This window comes from Podarcis gaigeae (assembly GCF_964106915.1).
Source record: "Podarcis gaigeae genome assembly, chromosome: 2".
Taxonomy (NCBI): domain Eukaryota; kingdom Metazoa; phylum Chordata; class Lepidosauria; order Squamata; family Lacertidae; genus Podarcis; species Podarcis gaigeae.
In genome coordinates this window covers 119,964,967-119,982,369 of record NC_139679.1, presented here as the reverse complement: position 1 = coordinate 119,982,369, position 17,403 = coordinate 119,964,967, and the positions used below count along the sequence as shown (strand labels likewise).

Below are 17,403 nucleotides of genomic sequence, written 5' to 3'. Positions count from 1 at the left end.
ATGCCGGGACTGATGATTTATGGATGTCCTGGAGCTGCACAACTTCAGGAAGACACCCGGAGAGGTTTGTCTCATCTCACGGGCTGCGTGGACCCCCCCCCCGGGCGTATTCCAACAGAGAGTTGCTCTACACGAGGGAGAGTATGAGAGTGAGGTTATCTGAGCCTAGGTATGTCTACGCAGGAGATATACTGAATAGAAATGACCCTCATCTCCACCTCTGCTCTGCAGGGGAACCCCAGGAAAAAGATACATTCTGTGTTGGGAAGGTAGCCAAAGTAGCCTTTTGGGTCAAATGGGGATGGTCTGGCAGTCCTAAGAAGAAGAAGAGTTTGGATTTGATATCCCGCTTTATCACTACCCGAAGGAGTCTCAAAGCGGCTAACATTCTCCTTTCCCTTCCTCCCCCACAACAAACACTCTGTGAGGTGAGTGGGGCTGAGAGACTTCAAAAAAAGTGTGACTGGCCCAAGGTCACCCAGCAGCTGCATGTGGAGGAGCGGGGAAGCGAACCCAGTTCACCAGATTACAAGTCTACCGCTCTTAACCACTACACCACACTGGCTCAAATTGGCCTAAATTGGCTTGTGGGCCAAAGGTCCCTACTGCTTGTCTTAAAAGAAAATTTTGATCCAGATGCCTGTGAATCCACCTCTCCCCCAGCGAGGTTAGACATGGTCAGCTGCCTCCATCTCAAAGTCTACAGCCAGATATGGGAGTTTTTGTGAATATGTTTTTCTCCAGTCCTGCTCCTGCACATGAGCCATGGAAAGAGTTCACAATGTTGCAGAGGCAATGCTTCTTATAATTATCAAGATAATAGTGATTCCCTTCCCTTTGGCACCTGCTTCTCAAGAAAGCTCCAGAGCTTTGTCCAAAGCTCACCTCTGAATCCACTAAAATAAACATCATTATTGAGAACGACATGACGCAATCTCTTTCATCTGAGCTGTAAAGGACTGGCCCATAAATGCTTTCTGTACCCCTGAGAGCTCGGCTTCAGTTTTAGGGCAGGTGATTTTTGTTATGAGACAGTGAGGTTGACTTCCATCCCCTTCAGATGTGGAGTCTTGGTTGGGCTCCACCCAACGTAAGGAAAGCCACTGGACTTTGCAAAAAGGGTTTGGCTTCGTCTAATGATTTTCTCACTGAGAGGAGCAGTCGCAAGGGAGGGGGCTGTTTCAGGCAGACACAGAATGGTCCTTGTTTTCGTTCTCCTCCTCCTCCTCCTGCCTTCTGCAGACTGTGGGACAAAGGCAAAATGCTCCTTGACTCTGGAGGGAGACCAGATAGGCCCATTCAATTATCACAGGCCAGGAGACCATCTCATTAGTGGGGTCATCTCTGCCACAAGAGCTTTATTTAATCCACAGCACTTCAACGTCTCTCCCTCTACCAGCTTTTTCCGGTATGTCATTTTATGGGGGTGGGCTTACTGCTGCTCCACTCAATACTATTTTCAAGAGCACCAATTGCTCCCAATCGACAGGCTCTTTCCTGCTTCTACTAAACCCTGTTTTGTTTTTGGAGAGAGATTTTTTGGGTGCACCAGTGCTAAGGCACCACCGACTTTATAATAGCCTGCCTTTCAGAAAGTTGGCAAGGATTCCCTTTCAGCTGTGAAGCAGTGTAGCTTCTACATACTCAGCTTTTTAGAGACTTTGAGAAAGAATCCTGTGGCTAAAGAGGTTCTTTTAAGTTCTGCAAGTGGGAAAGGCCAGGGCAAACCCCGCTTGCTGCCCCCCACATCTTATTCACCCCACATCTGCCTTTTAAATCAGTAAATCAGTTGCAGTTTTCCTTTTTTCATTTCCAAAACCAAAAAAAGAGAAAAAATTACAAACATCAAATTCAGCATCCATATTCGTTTCCTAACATAAACCTGTTACATGATTAACTAGATCAAAATATACCTAATTACTCTAAACTTCTCTTTGCTGTATACAAATACATCACAGAAATTTTGCATTAAAACTTTTATATTATAATGTTTCAAATAAATAATATTTCACATTCAAATTATAACAACACAACAAGACGGAAGAAGTAAAAAATTGAGATCACACATGGGTGAAGGGGAGTGGGGGGTATGGGGGAATCAGTTGCAGTTTTTCTTTAGGAAAGTAAGACCTGATCCACTGTGAACTTCAGCAAACTTCATAATTTTTCGAAGAAGGAAACAGTTCTATGTCACGTCAGATTAACTTTTTATTGAGCATTCCTTCTGATTTGTTTCCACAATGGTTGTAGGGGAGGCATATGACACCCGCTGTTTATTGAGCATTCCTACTCAGCTGTTTACCTTATATAACATTGCCGAAAGCGTTGCACTTTCAAGTTCACATTCCTGTCAGTATTTCTTTCTCCTGGAAGCAGGATTATTGCCCTTGCCCAGTGTTCCTCTACCCCTAGGATGACAAGCTCTCCAGCCAAGCGATGGGGCTACCCCCTCCTTCTGCAGGCATCACTATCTGGTTGTTTCTTTGGCAACCCACCTGCATGTGACCAACTCTTTAGACATGTAAAAAGGATGCTTAACAACCTGGCTTAGGGCCACTAATTTCTCAGAGACTGGTTCGGCCACTTCAGTCCTGTCTTGTAACACAGCCTCTCATCTTGCAGAAACAAAACTACAGGCTTGGAGAAGTCCCCAAAAATCTTTTTTAAATCTTATGGCACTGCAAAGTAATAATATAAAACCATTTAAATGGGGAAACTACAGAAACATAAGCTTTTTGGCTCTGGCCCAGCGGCTCAGCTATGTTGCTTTTGCTAAGGAGTGATTTCTCCATGGAGGGCTCTTGTGAAAGGGGAATGAGGCCTTATTCATTCTCTCTCTCTCTCTCTCTCTCTCTCTCTCTCTCTCTCTCTCACACACACACACACACACACACACACAATTGTTTTTGAGATTAAGTGGGAAGTTTTGGTTTTGGAGATAGTTTGAGGGAAGCATAAAAGAGTTTCTGGGTTTCTGGGAAGTGCTGAAGATCCTGAAAGCTTTCCCTTCAAAACTGAATGAGGAAGCAGAATCAGTTGGGATTTTATGCTGTCAAGCTTCTATTTAGCTTCAGCCTGTATAGATGTGTAAATAAACCACACATCACAAAATGTCACAGGCTTCCAGGATCTTCCTTCCAAGGAAACAAAACTTGGCTGCACCCCTGGATTTCTCCTCCCCTTACTGTGGTACAATGTGAATCCTAAGAAAAACTGGACTAAAATCTCAGAGGACATCCAGAGCACATCAAGAGCACAGAGCACTGTGCCTCAAATGAAGCCATCTCCATTTTCAGGAGACTAGGGAAACAACAGTAAATGTTGCCAGTCATTCAGTTAAGCTTTAAAATGTTTGTTTTCAAAAGGAAAATGTTGACTGGAAATATCTCGCCTTGTTCATGAATCAGTAAAGGTAAAGGGACCCCTGGCCATTAGGTCCAGTCATGGACGACTCTGGGGTTGCAGCGCTCATCTCGCTCTACAGGGAGCCGGCGTACAGCTTCTGGGTCATGTGGCCAGCATGACTAAGCCACTTCTGGCGAACCAGAGCAGCACACGGAAACGCTGTTTACCTTCCCGCCGGAGCGGTACCTATTTATCTACTTGCACTTTGACGTGTTTTCGAACTGCTAGGTTGGCAGGAGCAGGGACCGAGCAACGGGAGTTCACCAAGCCGCGGGGATTCGAACCGCTGACCTTCCGATCGGCAAGCCATAGGCTCTGTGGTTTAACCCACAGCGCCACCCGCGTCCCCATGAATCAGTAGCCATCATGTAACACATCATTAAGAGAGGATTGGCTGTTGAGCTTCTGGATCAGGGGTAGTATAAGAAACGGAATAGAGAACTTTATATTATCTGTAGAAGCTTGCCCAAACATGTTGAGTTGAATCTGACATATTCAAATGAATACTGGATAATGATGATGGTGATGATCATGCAATATGTACATTTTTGCAGAAAAACATTCACACAGTACTGGCAACCCCTTTCCTCCTTATTTGCCATTCAGGATATCAACCAGAATCCCAAGCTCTTGCCCAACATCACTCTGGGCTACAACATCCACGAGAACTTCTTTCATGGAAGGGTGACGTATGAAGCTCTGGTAGACCTCCTGTCTGCTAGGCAGGCAAATGTTCCGAACTACAACTGCGGGGGACAGAATAACCTGCTTGCTGTTCTCGAAGGGGCTGACACTCAGAACTCCATCCAGATTTCAAGAATGCTGGGCATCTATAAAATCCCACAGGTAGGAATGGAGAGGGGTGTGGCATTTTGTGGCTGAGCCAAATTTTGGAGAAAGCCAAAAGAGGGTTGGGTAGATGTTAAGTGTGAATGGAGACAACTTGTTATTAATCTTAATTTATTTTTAAAAGAAGACAGATGTTGGCAGGTTTTCTTAATATACCCTTTTATATACCCTTTCCTAAAAATCCATAGCATCAAATTTGCCACTTTGCCGCATACTAGGGTAAAAGGAGGCATCCACTATAACCCCAAGGTCTTGTTCCTGGCCAATCCATGCCAGTTCAGCTCCATGAGCATAAATGGGTACTGAGCTGGCAAGGTCTGGCAGGGGAAGAGCCCATGAGGAGATAGTGGAAAGTGCATTTGGGATTGCAGCCTTAAGTCTCTCGTTCTTTTTAATGTACAGTGGTACCTCGGGTTAACAACTTAATTTGTTCCAGAGGTCTGTTCTTAACCTGAAACTGTTCTTAACCTGAAGCACCACTTTAGCTAATGGGGCCTCTGACTGCTGCCACACGATTTCTGTTCTCATCCTGAAGCAAAGTTCTTAACCCAAGGTACTATTTCTGGGTTAGCCGAGTCTGTAACCTGAAGTGTCTGTAACCCGAGGTACCACTGTAATGACTAAAAAAGGGGTACATGAGCAATAAGGGTCAATAACCAATAGGACTGTCCTTTCAGGCAAAGCAACAGACATTCAGGAGTGGTCAGTGTTGGAACGTTTATATAATTTAGCAGAGTTTAAACAATTCCCTGTTTGAGTTTCTGCAGCGACTAGTGGGTTGCTAACTTGTTTGAGTCCTATCAATATTTATACATTCCTGGCTGATAATCCCTTCTGTCCCTCAGAACAAAACACATGAATCTGAATCATATTAACATAAACTACCTTACTTCCAGTTTCATTCAGTTTACAGAGTTGTTACTGAAGGCAGGCTTTAGTTACTTAACAGATAAACTATATACTAGATAGTAGTGAGTCATGGGAAGACCGAGCAGTTACCAGTTAACACTCCTTGCAGCGACTGACCAAACTGCCACATAGAGGCAGTTAGTCCTGTCTCAGAATGTTGGACTTGACTGACAGCTTTATATCCCACAGTCAGATGGTTTGCTGTGCTCTCTTTGAAAACACCTGTCCTTCCTTCTCTTTGTGTCAAATGGTGTGTGTGTGTTTGTGTGTGCGAGTAAACGGGAACAGAAGTAATGTCTGTAGTATGGGTTGCTATGACACTAAATTCTAGGGCAAATAGAAGTTTCCCTCAAGTGAACCCTGAAGTATTATTATTATTATTATTAAAAATAACCCTCTTAATATTTTCAAACACTCTTAGTGTACCACAAAAACACCATCTTTAAAACAAAGAACAAAGAATGATTTTATTTTCCAAATCATTGCATATATATTCCAGAAACAAAGGTAATCCACACCCAACAAACTCAAATGTGTTTTCCCCAGGGACATTATGCCTGTATTCTCGTACATAAAACATGGCTTATAACAGTATCCATCTGTAAAACTCATTTTTATTATGTGATCCACAAATCTGTATAAAGGTTTGGAATTGCTCTTTGGTTTTTTTGGAGCATTTGTGAACAACAATTGCTATTCTCCAGCAAAAGTGTGGTTGTGCTTTGTTCGTCTTGCCGGACTCAATTTGTGCGTCAATTTTTTCCATAAGGGCAGTACGCCAGAGTGCAGTTATAACCGTACTTGCTGCCACTAAAAGAATCCAATTAGTGGTTTATCCACCAAGTCTCATTTAAATTTAGATTTAGTAACACAAGCTCTGGAGACTGATGAGTGTTTTGACTTATCTCATTAAAAATTGTTCCCCTCAAAACCGTCAAATGGTAGCATAAAGCAATATAAAAAGCAAACCAGAATTAAGGGAATTCCTAGAAATAAAAATAAAACCTTATCTTATGTGTCAAGGAAAGCCTGGCAAAAGCATTTGTCTTTTCGACTTCCAAAACGTTTGGAAACCAAAGTGCGGCTTCTGATTGGCTGCAGGAACCTCCTGCAGCCAATCGGAAGCTGTGGAAGCCCCATCGGACATTCGGCTTCCAAAAATGGTTCACAAACTGGAATAGTCACTTCCGGGTTTGTGACATTCGAGAGCCAAAACGTTTGGGAACTAAACTGTTCGACTTTCAAGGTACGACTATATTCAGGGTCAGCTATATTTTGGCTTTGATCCAAAACTAAGTTAGCCAATAATGTTTATTTTCTTGCCAGGTCAGCTATGCTTTTGTCTCTCATGTTCTGGATGATAAGAGACAGTTCCCTTTTTTCTACCCAATGGTCCCCAAAGAAGAAGCCCAGTACCCAGGGATTGTCAAGATGCTCCATCACTTCAGATGGACGTTTATTGGTCTAATTGCCCCCGACACCGAAAATGGAGAGAGATTCATGAAGACCCTGACTCCTGTGCTCATCAGGAGTGGTATTTGTGTTGCCATCTCACAAACCATCTCGGTACTGAACACACATGGATTCGAGATCAATTTCCACAAATTCTTAAAGTGGAGACAAGCCCATGTGTTTGTTTATTATGCAGAGACTCTTCATGCCTTGCATGGAATTTTCGTTCTACAACATTTATTTGAGAACTTGATAAAGCCCACTGCAGGGGAAGTCCTGGTCACAACAGCTATGTGGGACATCTCCTTCGAGTTAATGTACAGCGGCTTATCTTACGAACACATCCATGGCATTTTTTCTTTCTACACTGAAACAAATAAAAGGAAAGAATCTAACGATATTCCATCCCTTTTCTTTGCAATCAAGCGGTTTTGGGAGGATGCTTTCAGTTGTTCATATTTAAAGCACGCGTGGTCGGCGAAAGGCTGGATAAGATGCAGGGAGAAAGGAAAACATGAGATGCTGCCCCAAGATGATATGGAAAGAAGCCTCTCTCTAGACAGCTACAGGATTTACAACACTGTCAAAGCTTTGGCACGTGCTTTAAATGCTGCATATTCCTCCAGGTCTCTGTGGCGGGTGACAGACAGCCTAGAACGTCAAAGGCTACAGCCATGGCAGGTATTTTTCGTTCGTTCCATAAGATGCACCTGACCATAAGACGCACCTAGTTTTTAGGGGAGGAAAACAAGAAAAAATATATATTCTGAATGAAACAGTGGATGTATCATTTTTGTGGTTCATGCTGTGGCCACAGACATGTGATCTGATAGTGAATTTGGGGTGACCCAATGCTAAAACCCCGAGGATCCATGTGGACCCGTGCTTTGTAACCACGTTTTTGCGCCATTGCGGCCCCAGGCAACAGTGCGTGCGTGGTTTTTTTTTGCTGCAGGCTGTAGCCATGGACATGCTATGTGATCTGATGGTGAATTTGGGGTGATCTAATGCAAAAATCCTGAGGATCCATGTGGACCCGTGCTTTGTAACCACATTTTTGCACCATTGCAGCTTGTAAAGCAGTGACTGAATTTCCCCCCAAACCTCAGGCTTTTATATACATTACTTACACAATGAGTCCCATCTGATTGGCTGTTTCAGCTTCCCTCCTGGAGCCTGATTGGTCTTTTCCTGAAGGCCAATCAGTTGTTGCATTCTAGGATCCTACCTGCCTATTGTTCTAGGATCCAAGCTTAGTACATAACACTTACACTAGTGTCAGAGGACACAGCACCTCTGGAAACAGCTCCCACCACTAGATTAGCACCCCTTTCCCTCCAGCGGCTGATTTTGAATAAGACTCCTTACACATTCTGCAAGAGTTCTGCAGGGCAAGGGAAATGCCATTACAGAGACTCACTCTCCCTCCGGACTGGGGTGCCCCTACCAAGCTCAACTTAGCTCCAGCCTATGTCCAAGGGACTTTGGGTGTTTCTGGAGCATGTATTGAGTGTTTTGGCGGCTGTCAGGGGCTGGTCAGAATCGGATGCCAGAGACTGCTTTGACTCCGAAGATGAAGGAATGTAGACACAGACAGAGCAGCCTCTGACAGAAGAAGAAGGGGAGAGTTTGCCCCTCCTTCCTTCAACTTTCCCAGCAGCTGATTCAGAGACTGTACAGTTGGGGGAAGAGCTGGATAGCTTTGAGTCAGTAGCTAGGCAACCAGGAGGGAGGGAGTGTTTAGGAGACTTTTCATTCAAGAGCGGCGGGGACTTTCCTCCCTCCCCTCGTACTTGAAGGTCTGAAAGGGTGTACGGGCAACCTTTTCCTGAAGGTATTCCTAATTTTGAGGAGTTTAGTGATCTAACTTGGTCTTCTCTTCCTGCCTCTCTTTATTTCCCTTCTCCACCTCTTGTTAAAGTTCTTTGATGGCTGAGAACAGCCTTTTAATGTATAAACTGGTGGAAGGAAGAAGTGATAATGCAGAGCACCTTCTGACCTTCTTTGTTGTTAGACATTGTTTGTTTGTTTGTTTTTTTTAAAAAATAATTTTTATTAAGATTTTCCAAATTAAAACAAATTAAATCCAATTTATACACTTCTTCCAATAACCAGGACTTCCCCCTCCCCCCCCTATTGTGTTCCAAATCTTCTAAATAAACAATTAAATTCAACAAGTTCTTATCCCCAAATTACACTCATCGTCAATAACCCAATTTTTTCAAATTCCCATCCCCTAAGATCTGTCTTCCCTTCCACGAGTTCCCCCCTTTCAGATATAGTGCAGATGAAAAGAAAATACAAAAAGAAAGAAAAAATAATTTTACAGCCTTTGGATTCCAAATTTCCCTCCCCTCTTTCCCTGTTGCGTTCCTTATATCCCTCCAATTCTAATATCTTCCTGGTGTTCCCACATTTCACTAAACCCATATCTCTCTGATTCTTTACCAGTCATTTTTAGTCACAAGTGTCCAATCTTAGAAGGAGTCTATCTCAAAAAGGGGCTCATTTCTTCTATCCAGATTTTTGTATCCAGGAGTAAAAACTCCAATTTTATTTCCATAAGCTTGTCAAATCTGGATATCCCAAATGTCCCCACTTCCAGTTCTGTCCAGTTCTTGTTGTTTCCTTATTCTTGTCGGTCACTCTCCTCCTTTTTGTTTCCCTGTTCCCCCGCAGAAAGGTTCTTTTTCCAAAAGCTTCTAATTCCTCTGCAGAGGCTTGTTATTCAGGAGCAAAACATTACGTCATGTCCCTTTCATTTTCCAACAGATAAATTCATTGTTTCTTGTGGTATGTAGACCTCTGTAGACAAAATAATGTTCCATTTCTGCAGTTTCCCAGGAGGTTGAAAGTTCTGTTCAACTGTTCAAGTTTCCTAGCAGAAACACATGCAATATCCCTCAGCTCCTCTAGATGGATTACAGTAACTGAGTTCCCTTCCAGATCACATCCACCAGTCCAAATAGCTTGTTAATCCTTATTTGAAACAATTTGTATCCAATTTATATCCAAATATAACTGGCAAAGTCCTCAAAACACCGTCTCTATTTTGTTCTTCCGTTTTGACAGCTCTTTGACAGCTGTCAAAGCCTCCATTACTCTTCTCCAGGTATTCTCGCAGATCGCTCCAGGGATTCCGGGGGGGGGGGGGGGTTGCTTTTTAATGCAAATTCTCCTTTTCTCCTCCAGCTCCAACTTATAATTTTCCCTCGCGAAGTTGTTAGTTCTTCAAGATAGGGTTACACTCGATCTTAGTTGTCAAGTCCTTTGTTTTGTCTTTTCTACAATAAAGGGGGGGCTGACTTCCTTTTTCCACCTCCCCCGTTCGCATCAAATTTTAAAAATTTATCCCTCTTTTTAATCCATAGTCCAATTACTCACGGGTTTTTCTTTTGGATCCAAATTTTCAATAGAAGAAGCTAGCGCTCTCCTCCGAATGGCATGCGGCTTCGCTCGGCAGGGGAAGCGGCGGACTCAAAGCACCCCCCCCCAGGCGCCCGTTCCTTAGCCTTTAAAAAGGCTCTTTCGCGGGCCGGGGAGGGGCGCAAAGGTGCCAGCCGAGTCACCATGTCCATGGGGCTCCGTGCCCATGGCTTTTGAGGGTCCCCGCGTCGCCGGCACGGTAGAACCCAACCCCTGCCGAGCCGGCTCCCTCCGGAGCACGGAGGGAGCCCGCCATTCGGCGATGGCGCCAACCCGGAAGTCCTGTTGTTAGACATTGTTTGGAGGAATGTGTGGTATTGGAAGAGGGGACTAGCTAATGAATAATCTGCAACTGGGCAGTTGGGCAAGCCATACAGGCTAGCTATCAATCAATCAGATGGTTTGGGGCCATAGCTCAGAAGCTCATGCATGAACTCCTGGCAGGAGGTTCATGCAACCTTTGCCACGTCTTGAGGGCTTCCCAGTGGCAGGTTGAAGTGCTTGCTTGGTAATGTATATAATGCTTGCTGTTTGGAATAAAATATTTTATCTTTTCACTCACTTGTGTTTGTCTTGCTTCTGAATCTCATTAAAAGAACCACCTTGCATTTGGCAAGACAAAGGGTTAAGGCTCAACAGAAGCACAGGGGCAGGAGAACAGGGCACTGGCGTGCTTCTTGCTGCAGAAGAGGCGGGAATTCAGAGTGGGCAACTGAGATCCTGAAGGAGGGTGGCTTGATGCCGCTATCTCTGTGTTGTTGTAAATAAAGAGGACTATAAACCTGTCAGAGGCTCTTTAATTCTTATCGGGGGTTCCCAAAGAGGAGGGGAAACTGCCATGCCTGCCTGCATATCTTTTTTTTATATAGAATATTTATTAAGATTTTTTATAGTAATACAATAAAAAAGAAAAAAAAAGAAAAAGTAACAAAAATACAAAATAAAAATAATTAAAAACACACAGATTTTCCATTGCTTATTTTCCTTTAGCTTGTTTCCTGGACCTCCTCATACCTCCCTTTTTTGTATTCCACTTCAGATTGTTGGTTCAGCAAATCCTTACCATTAAATTTTTACCTGTTTCTAACCCTTTTTTCGTATTCTCTTAAAGCATTACAGCTGGAAGCCACTTAATTTCTATCCAACATCATTCTAACATTCATTAATTTTACAATATTTCTGTATGTAGTCTTTAAATTTCTTCCAATCTTCTTCCACCGACTCTTCTCCCTGGTCTCGGATTCTGCCAGTCATTTCTGCCAATCCCATATAGTCCATCACCTTCGTCTGCCATTCTTCCAAAGTGGGTAGATCTTGTGTCTTCCAATACTTTGCAATAAGTATTCTTGCTGCTGTTGTAGCATACATAAAAAAAATCCTATCCTTCTTTGACACCAATTGGCCGACAATGCCCAGAAGGAAGGCCTCTGGTTTCTTCAGAAAGGTATATTTAAATACCTTTTTCATTTCATTATAGATCATATGCCTGCCTGCATATCTCGCAGTGGCTCCTGTACTCATTATGACGGTGTTTATATGTTTTGGCTTATTAATATGCAGCAAACCAATCTTTTTCACATCATAAACAGCAGAGTTTCATACCGTTTCCACACAGAGCAGGTAGGAGCTGTGTGCTGGAAATATGTTTCAACCAACTGATGCTGAGGCAAGGAAGCCTGTCCCAAACACATAATAAAGACACAGTATTTTTACAGCCTAGGGCTTGCCGATCGGAAGGTCGGCAGTTCGAATCCCCACGATGGGGTGAGCTCCCGTTGTTCGGTCCCAGCTCCTGTCCACCTAGCAGTTTGAAAGCACGTCAAAGTGCAAGTAGATAAATAGGTACCGCTCCGGTGGGAAGGTAAACGGCATTTCTGTGCGCTGCTCTGGTTTTGCCAGAAGCGGCTTAGTCATGCTGGCCACATGACCCGGAAGCTGTCTGTGGACAAACGCCGGCTCCCTCGGCCTATAGAGCGAGATGAGCGCACAACCCCAGAGCCGTTCGCAACTGGATGTAATGGTCAGGGGTACCTTTACCTTTTACCCTATGTGTTGCTAGCCAGAAGTCCCATTAAGTTCAGTGGGGGATACTCCCATTGTTAGTAAATTCAGCTCCAGTCCTCCGAGCTGATACGGCTCATCTTGGCTTGAGCCCAGCAGAATATAAAACACCCAGAGTCCGCAACGGAAGGATGAGGCAGGTATGGCTACATTGCTAAGCTTTATTACTAAGCTATGCAGAGAGCATACAAATATACATCTTGTCTCTGTGAGAAGCAGAGAGCAACTCCAAAAAAAGAAACAACAGTACAAAGGAAACAGGAAACCAGTATACGTCACATCCCGTCTCCCTTTCCTGTGGGAATCCACCAGTATCTGGACTGTGGAATGAAAACATAGTCCTGTGACTACCAGCAGCTGCTCAGTGAGGGAAACAGAAACCAACAGGAAGTGTGTACAGGATGGCAGCCTAGACCTACTTACCTGGGAGTAAGCCCCATTGGGTGCAAGTTTCAGTGCAGCAAGCGCTTGAAAATGATGCACAGCTTCTTGATTCTCTACGCAGTCCAAGTCAGAGGAGATCAAGGCACAAAAAGGTCAGAGCTGGATAGTCAGTGCCCTTTCCCATCTTCTAAATGCTGTTCTTTCTCTTCCCTTCCAGCTCCACCCTTTCCTGGGAAACTCCCAGTTCTACAATTCTTCCATGGATGGAGTGTATTTGGATGAGAATGGGCAATTAGCAGCTGACTTTAATGTCGTGAATTGGCTGAAGTTTCCCAATAAGTCCATCCTTAAAGTGAAATTTGGGAGTATCAACAGACGGGGTTTGCCAGACCTACAATTCACCATTGACCAGGATGCCGTTGTGTGGCCCAAATGGCTCAGCCCGGTGGGAGAAATCATCTTTCATGGCCCTTCGTAACCCTTTCCGTCATTTCCATGGGGGGGGGGCAGGCTAACACATTTTTTGAATGCTCCTTTAATATGTATATATTATTAAATTGTTTAAATAGTCCATTAAAAAACATCACGAGTTACCATTTTTGTTTTTCTTTGAGTTCCCATATCACTCGATAATTGTTATATCTCTGCTCTCTGAACTGTCCATTTGTTTCTAATAGTATACACAGTATAAAATATAAACCTGAAAATACCATATTCTTGTTCTTCTGTTGCTTAAGATCTAAATCTATCTCGTATTGAAAAAGAATTATTTGCTTAAGTAATCCGAAAAGGGTTTCCATTCTTCTACAGACACCTCATCCTTAGACTCACTTAGTCTAGCAGTGAGTTTTGCTGTTTCGGCATAATCCATTAGTTTGTTAATCCATTCTTCTTTTTGGATATTGCTGTTTCCTTCCACTTCTGTGCAAATACAATACTTGCTGCAGTTGTTGCATACATAAACAATTTTATCTTTATTTTCGGTATCTCTGGCCCGATCAAACCTAGCAAAAAGGCTTCTGCCCCTGTCTATTGTCATCTTAATTAATTCATTATTTACCATTTCCTGGTAAGCTGTTGCTTTCTTACAAAACCACCAGATATGAATAAAAGTTGATTACATTGATTATTAGCATTTTTAGACATTTCAGCCATTTGAACCGGTGTTAGATACCATTTTCATATAGTTTTCTTTCAGCCCACTAGAGGCAGTACAATTAAGATCACTTTCCCACAGCTTTTCCCATTTCACCATTTCTATAACTTTTTTTTTATAAAATGCTCCTTATCTTTCTACTTAGACCCTACCTACTTCCCGGTGTGTGGAAAGTTGCAGCCCTGGATTCGTCAAAGTCGTTCAGGAAGGGAAGCCACTCTGCTGCTATGACTGCATTCCTTGTGCAGAAGGAACAATGGCCCCTCAGGAAGGTGGGTGATCCCAGTGCAGGGGTCTGCAACCTTTAAGACAAAAAGAGCCACTTGGACCCGTTTCCGAAGGGAAAAAAAGCTGGGAGCCGCAAAACCATTTAGACATTTAAAACAAATATATCTCCGGAGCCGCGATCTGACAGCGGGCGGGAAGGTGACGTCAGGACGGTGCATGACTAACGCACGCACCGCCCCCATGCAACGTCACAGCCAGTACAGCGCCCGCCACAGTGGGGAGTGTAGGGGTGCACAATGCGCCTCCTCCCCTCGCTAGTATCCGCCCCGGAGCCACGGCAAAGGTGTAAAAGAGCCACATGCGGCTCCGGAGCCGCGGGTTGCAGACCCCTGTCCCAGTGGAAAGGGATGACCTTGGGAAAGAGGACATTTCATTCTGATATCAGTGGCTTTTTAAAGAGAAATTTTAGAACTGATTATTGAAATTCATATGCAAAATGTGCACAAGAAAGCCACACCACACTCCCCCCAGTTTCTCTTAAAAAAAAAAAATATTAACAGGCCAATCACATCACATTATTCAAATCACATTAGTTCCAAATTATACAGCCAAATTTTAAATTTTTTTTGAGGGTACCCATACATCAAGCTCCGCACGAGTCCAAAATTCCGGATAACTCCAGGCATCACATATTTTACTGCTTTAATTGGACAGTTCTATCCAGTTCGATCTGGATAGTCCTTTATTACTTTCTTTCTCATCTGGTTGTTATCATATATTCCTTTCTTTGCGATCTCTGATGATTCTCACAAGCAGACTGAGACTCCCCCCAGTTTCTCAGCCTGTTTCTTTTCGTGTTTCCTGGAGCAAGCGAAGAAGGAGCTGTGTGACCGTGCCTTCCTGCAAGTGAACCGAATCTCTCTTAAATGAGATTTTTATAGCACGCATATTGCAAGATCCTTCTTGTGAGGAAAACCGAGTGCCAAGTAGTTTTAATCTTTATTTTTCTGACAATGGATGGAGATTTGTTTGCTGTTATTTATGGAAACTCTAAGCAAAGCTAAGTATCTGTGATTTATTCTAGCCTATGCATTCTAGTAGGGACGCGGGTGGCGCTGTTGGTTAAACCACAGAGCCTAGGACTTGCCGATCAGAAGGTCAGCGGTTAGAATCCCCGCAACGGGGTGAGCTCCCGTTGCTCGGTCCCTGCTCCTGCCAACCTAGCAGTTCAAAAGCACGTCAAAGTGCAAGTAGATAAATAGGTACCACTCTGGCGGGAAGGTAAACGGCATTTCCGTGCGCTGCTCTGGTTCGCCAGAAGTGGCTTAGTCATGCTGGACACATGACCTGGAAGCTGTACGCCGGCTCCCTCAGCCAGTAAAGCGAGATGAGCGCCGCAACCCCAGAGTCGGTCACGACTGGACCTAATGGTCAGGGGTGTCTTTACCTTTTACCTTTTATGCATTCTAGTGGGGAACATTTATTTACAGGTGGATGTGGGCAGATGCAAATTGAACCAAATTATAATGTGCTTGGAACAAACACCACTGTGCTTAACTCTCCGACAAGAGGATAAGAACCTCTCTTCCAAACCTCTCTCTCCAAAAAGAAAGACATAAATCTGTTGAGCCAGAAGCAAGAACAACTGAAGGACCTTGTGTCAGTCCATTTTTCTCACCCTGAACCATTTGACAGGGTTATTGTGACATTGAAGTAGGGCTTTTACATTGCACTGTCTAGCATGTGGAAGGCTCTCCCCATTGTTTTCACCAACAAATTAAGACATACTTGCTGCCCCAGGTTTTCCCTGACCTACAATATTAATACTGATTCCTGATGTCCTTGCTCATATGTAATTATTGTTATTGGATATAGTAATGTTTTCTTATTGTGGGAGCCGCTTTGGTATTGCTTTCTGCAAGGGAAAAGCATTTCAGAAGGGTATAAGTTTGATATTACAGTGGTACCTTGGGTTAAGTACTTAATTCGTTCTGGAGGTCCATTCTTAACCTGAAACTGTTCTTAACCTGAAGCACCACTTTAGCTTAATGGGGCCTCCTGTTGCTGCCGTAGCATGATTTCTGTTCTCATCCTGAAGCAAAGTTCTAAACTGAGGTAATATTTTTGGGTTAGTGGAGTCTGTAACCTGAAGTGTATGTAACCTGAAGCATATGTAACCCGAGGCACCACTGTACTCTTGTTCTTTGCAGATGCAGAGCAGTGCACGAGGTGTCCTGAAGATCAACATCCAAACAAGCCCAGGGATCAATGTGTCTTTAAGATTATAACCTTCCTGGCTTATGAAGAACCTTTGGGGATCCTCCTAGCGTCCTTTTCCCTCTTGTTATCCTTAACCACAGGCATTGTGTTAGGAACATTCATTAAGTACAAGGAAACCCCCATAGTCAAAGCCAACAACAGGGATCTCTCCTACATCCTCCTCAGCTCCCTCCTGCTTTCCTTTTTGTCCTCCTTCATGTTCCTTGGCCAGCCACAGAAAGCAGCCTGCCTTATTCAACAAATGGCCTTCAACACCATCTTCTCAGTTGCTGTCTCCTCTGTGTTGGCCAAAACCATCACTGTGGTGCTGGCCTTCCTGGCCACAAAGCCAGGAAACACGATGAGGAGATGGCTGGGGAAGAGTCTGGCTAACTCCATTGTCATTTCCTGTTCCATTGTCCAAGTTGTCATCTGCACCATCTGGCTGGGAATCTCTCCACCATTCCCAGAATCTGACATGAGCTCCCAGGCTGGAGAGATCATCCTGCAATGCAATGAAGGGTCTGTTGCCATGTTTTATGCTGCCCTTGGCTACATGGGCTTCTTGGCGTCCATCTGCTTCACGGTGGCTTTCCTAGCCAGGAAGCTGCCTGGAGCTTTCAATGAAGCCAAGCTGATCACCTTCAGCATGCTGGTCTTCTGCAGTGTTTGGTTGTCCTTTGTGCCCACCTACCTGAGCACCAAGGGGAAATATATGGTGGCCGTGCAGATCTTCTCTATCTTGGCCTCCAGTGCTGGGCTTCTGGGCTGCATCTTCTTTCCAAAGTGCTACATAATTTTACTCAGGCCTGATTTGAATACAAAGAAGGATCTAATGATGAAATCAAAGGATGGTATTTGATCTTGTTCTGTGATGGTTTGATGATTTACAGCTAGTGTTCTATCAGATTCTGAATCTGGCAAATGGCGAATCCATCATGTTTCAGGGAAAGAATACTACTTTCTATGCAGCTAGTGCACACCTGGGTTCAACTTGCAGAAAACAATATTTATGCCTCCTTGTCTGATGGATTTAAAATATGTCCAAATGATTAAGTTTTACTGTTAATTGTGCTGTTTTAACTTGGAAAACATGACATCATTTGAATGTTGTCTAATAATAATAATAATAATAATAATACTTTATTATTTATACCCCACCCATCTGGCTGGGCTTCCTCTGCCATTCTGGGCCGCTTCCAAACAAATATTAAAATACAGTAATACATCAAACATTAAAAGCTTCCCTAAACAGGGCTAAACAGTTGTTGTTC

The 17,403-nt window shown here is 43.7% G+C and overlaps 1 protein-coding gene across 1 annotated transcript; it reads left to right on the top strand.

Annotated features, from left to right (window-relative positions):
* On the top strand, positions 1–17,198 carry LOC310835930 (vomeronasal type-2 receptor 26-like; the record flags this gene model as incomplete). Its single annotated transcript, XM_083720874.1, has 7 exons — positions 1–64; positions 950–1,014; positions 4,012–4,251; positions 6,490–7,296; positions 12,704–12,931; positions 13,788–13,914; positions 16,081–17,198. The coding sequence occupies 7 exons, from the start codon at positions 1–3 to the stop codon at positions 16,989–16,991; spliced, it is 2,442 nt and encodes an 813-aa protein (XP_083577000.1). The 3' UTR covers positions 16,992–17,198.
* Between the last annotated feature and the right edge of the window lie 205 nt (positions 17,199–17,403).